Source organism: Octopus bimaculoides, chromosome 14 (genome assembly GCF_046866305.1).
Source record: "Octopus bimaculoides isolate indiv1 chromosome 14, ASM4686630v1, whole genome shotgun sequence".
In the NCBI taxonomy this organism is placed as follows: Eukaryota; Metazoa; Mollusca; class Cephalopoda; order Octopoda; family Octopodidae; genus Octopus; species Octopus bimaculoides.
The window spans coordinates 48,947,273-48,951,239 of record NC_142941.1 but is presented as its reverse complement, the minus strand read 5'-3'; the positions used below and the strand labels follow the sequence as shown (position 1 = coordinate 48,951,239).

At 39.5% G+C, this 3,967-nt stretch overlaps 1 protein-coding gene across 2 annotated transcripts in view; it reads right to left on the bottom strand.

Annotated features, from left to right (window-relative positions):
- The window catches only part of LOC106879089 (dynein axonemal assembly factor 9), a 35,765-nt gene extending 32,800 nt beyond the window's left edge, over positions 1-2,965 (bottom strand). Inside the window, exons 1-3 of one of the 2 annotated variants that reach the window (XM_089362901.1) lie at positions 2,820-2,965; positions 1,042-1,109; positions 273-363 (exon numbers count right to left, since the gene is read on the bottom strand). In XM_089362901.1, coding sequence (XP_089219027.1) covers positions 273-363; positions 1,042-1,109; positions 2,820-2,842 — 182 coding nt within the window. In that variant the 5' untranslated portion in view covers positions 2,843-2,965. The remainder of the gene's footprint in view (positions 1-272; positions 364-1,041; positions 1,110-2,819) is intronic. The other variant, XM_089362903.1, reaches the window with a different exon arrangement.
- Between the last annotated feature and the right edge of the window lie 1,002 nt (positions 2,966-3,967).

The following is a 3,967-nucleotide window of genomic DNA, read 5'->3' as shown; positions in this document are numbered from 1 at the left end:
ATGTGTAGAACTTCGTGTCTATGCACGAAAGAGTCCACAGTCAATCTGTGCCAAACGGCCTCTCTCTGAGTTCGTACCTTAGCTCTGTTACCATAGCAACAGTCTTCATACTTTTGGATTAGACCTTGTATGTGTGAGTGTATCGAGTGAGAGACCTGGATGTTATAGATAGGTGTCACACTTTCCAGGCTCCATCACCGTAGGGGTGGTGGTGGTGGTTGGATGCTGTAAATCCCAAAGGATTTCCAAGAGATTCAAAGACAATGACTTACCTCTTGCTGTCCGTCTGTTTCTGATCAAAGGCATCAAAGAAGAGGTATTTCGACAATTGATGACAACCTTTGTTATATAAACTGTCAATACCTTGAATGGAGACAAAGAGAGAGAGAGAGAGAGGGAGAGAGAGAGAGAGGGAGAGAGAGAGAAGGAAAGATTGAATCAGATAAATACCAAATATTTATAAAGAACTACAACAGCTGAAGTCTGGGAGTTTCATTAGTAATTACATCAGGACATAATTAATTGGTACATTATTTACATTTGACTGATATTTGTCCTCATCTTGTTTGTTGTTAACACAATGCTTCGGCTGATACACCCTCCAGCCTTCATCAGGTGTCTTGGGGAAATTTTGAACCTGGGTTCTCATTCCTAAGGTATTTTTCGATGTAATTATTATTATTATTATTATTATTATTATTCAGGTCATTGCCTGGAATCGAACTCGGAATCTTGGGGTTAGTAGCCCGTGTTCTTAACCACTACGCCATATGCCCATGACCTGAATAATAATAATAATAATAATAATAATAATAATAATAATAATAATAATAATAATAATAACATCGAAAAACATCTTAGGAATGAGAACCCAGGTTCGAAATTTCCCCAAGACACCTGATGAAGGCTGGAGGGTATATCAGCTGAAACACTGTGTTAACAATAAACAAGATGAGGACAAATATCCGTCAAATGTAAATAGTGTAAATAATTCCTCGTCTCTTAAATATTGGAGTGAACGATACCTGTTGTGATACTCACCTGTAATACATAAGACAGCATCTAATTCATCACCAAGGAGTTGTTGGACTTGTCTAAGACGACTGCAACTGGAAGATGAAGATGGATGAGTATATGAGATGTGTGTGTATATGTATATGTTTGTGTGTGTGTGTTTGTCCGCCCACCATCGCTTGATAACCGATGATGGTGTGTTTACGTCTCCATAACTTAGCAGTTCAGCAAAAATAACCGATAGAATAAGTACTAGGCTTACATAGAATAAGTCTTGGGGTTGATTTGCTTGACTAAAGGCGGTGCTCCAGCATGGCCGCAGTCAAATGACTGAAACAAAGAATAAAAGAAGAAGAAAAACAAGCCACTTTGTTAGGGACAGGCTTGAATTCTACAAAGAGGAAATAAAACTAAAAAAAACCCCACCAAAAAATAACAAATATACACAAAAATGCAAACATAATCTTTGGGACAGTGAAGAGAAAATGTGTAGGGGTGTGGAAATCACCTGCCCAGCAGAGGTTTTCAAAGTTTTTGGTGCCACAGTGCCTCCCTCATGGCCACATAATACCCCCAGCGCTCCCACCCCTATTTTTATGTATAAATAAATATTCAATATTTTACTAATTTAGAAATCATTTGATATTTAATCTATAATTCGTATACAATATTATAATAATATTATAAATTCATAGTGTCCCCCAATCCACTGCCTTCCTCCCAATGCCTCCTTTTTCTCTACCGTGTCCTCCCCGCCAGACACCAGTGCCCACCTGGACCCTCTCAACGCCCACTGGAGGGCGGGGCGGTAGCGCCCACTTTGAGAACCTATAATATAAAGCTAAAGATCAGCAAGAAAGACAACACCTACACTGAACTACTCTTCCCAGGTTACAAGTTCAGGTTTATACCAGTAATTATTGGGGCACTGGCTTTTGTAACAAAAACTGCACCAATCTTCAGAAATTAGGTTTCTTAGAACCAGAAAGGAGAAAGTTAATTAGGAGATTACAAGATAGAAGCCGTCAATGGAATTGTCCAAATGTCTTTTATTTCTTTCATCATTACACTGCTAGGTACCCCCCCCCCCACCGCCTTGAGGAATTTTAGCTGAACGAATCGACCCCAGTACTTATTTTAAGCCTAGTACTTGTTCAGTCGGTCTTTTTTGCCGAACCGTTATGTTACGTGGACGTAAACACACCAACACTGGTTGTCAAGCGGTAGTGGGGGACAAACACATATATATATATATATAAGAACAGCCCTCCTCCAACACGCACGAGGAGCTTTTTCCAGTTTCCGTCTACCAAATTCACTCACAAGGCTTTGCTTTTGCTATAGTAGAAGACACTTGCCCAAGGTGCCACACAGTGGAACTGAACCCGGAACCATGTGGTTGCGAAGCAAGCTTCTTACCACACAGCTACGCCTGCGCCTGAAACTTTCCAGAAGTTTATCATTTAAGTATGTTTGCGCATGTCTAGACATGAAACATGAAACAAAACATGCAATCTTGCACATGCACTCACTCCAAATATGTATACACAAATATTCACAAATAATTCCTGGATGTTGTTTAAGATTCCGATGAAGGAGACTTGGATCTAGGTTAGAAACCGGCTCTTGCTCTTTGGCAAGAAATCTTGAAATAAAGCTGAATATCAACGTACATACGTGAGAAAATACGTACTTGCATGAGTGCGACAAATGGGATAGTCATGGGTGGAAAGCCTTTGGTATATATACATACATACATAGATTTTACTGACGGCCTTCTTGGGGCTAAACAGCAGGTCACTTACCTAACAAACGGTATAGGATCCATTCTTGTTTTAAAAAAGAAGCGAGATATATATATATATATATATATATATATATATATATATAAAGAGAGAGAGAGAGGGGGGAGGGAGAGAGAGAGAGAGAAAATCAAGGTGAGAAAGGAAGACTGAAACGCGCACCAGGTAGTTCTGTTGCTACAGCAACGAAACAACAAACCGGGATCGAGGCTCACTAATCTCCAGCCGACCTAGTGTGACTACCTCATACTCTTCCTCACTGCTTTGGTTTTACTTACCTCCTTTCATAGTATGTATGCCTGCAGGCACGCCTGTCTGTCTGTGTACGTATGTATGCTTGTATGTATGTAATGTAACTGTATGTATGTGTATATGTATGTATGCATTTATTTGTGTGCGTGTGTCTATGTATGTAGTTATGTGTGTGCATTTGTATGTATATGTATGCGTGTATGAACGTACTTACCTATGTATGTATGTATTATGTATGTATGTATTGTAGAATAGTATTGCTTAAAATTGTACCGGAAGCGGAAATAGTAAATAAAGAAGGGCATAAAGGAAAAAGAACGAAATAGTCCTGATGTCCGAAAAGCGGATTTCTTCAAGAACCCAGTCCGATATCCCAAATATTGGTTCTAGCAAATGACACGGCGAAAAAAATTATGAGATACAGTGTTATAGAAAGCAGACAGTCCTCATTTCCATATTTCCCAAAGTCTATCGAAATATTCTTTTGTCTTTCTCAAAGTTTTACTTTCAAAACCAGCGAGCAACCTTCTCGTCGATTCCCAGACTTCTGTAACATTCGCCATTATTGGTGATAGGGAAGATAGACTGGTCATTGATATCCATATTCTTTGTCTGGTCAACAACCTTTTATTCGTTTGAGTATGAAAATTGTGAAGGTGTGTGTCTTAATGGGTAGCGTATAGTAATGGCGTGAGTTCGAAACCTAGCGACGCGTTGTGTCCTTGGACAAGACACTTTATTTCAAACCATTCAGCTAGCATAATTTGTACCTGTATTTGAAAGGGTTTGCCTTGTCGCATTCTATGTCACACTGATTTTCCTTGAGAACGAATTTAAGGGTACGCGTGTCTGTGGAGTGCTCAGCCGCTGCACATTAATTTTCGAGCAAGTTGTTCCGC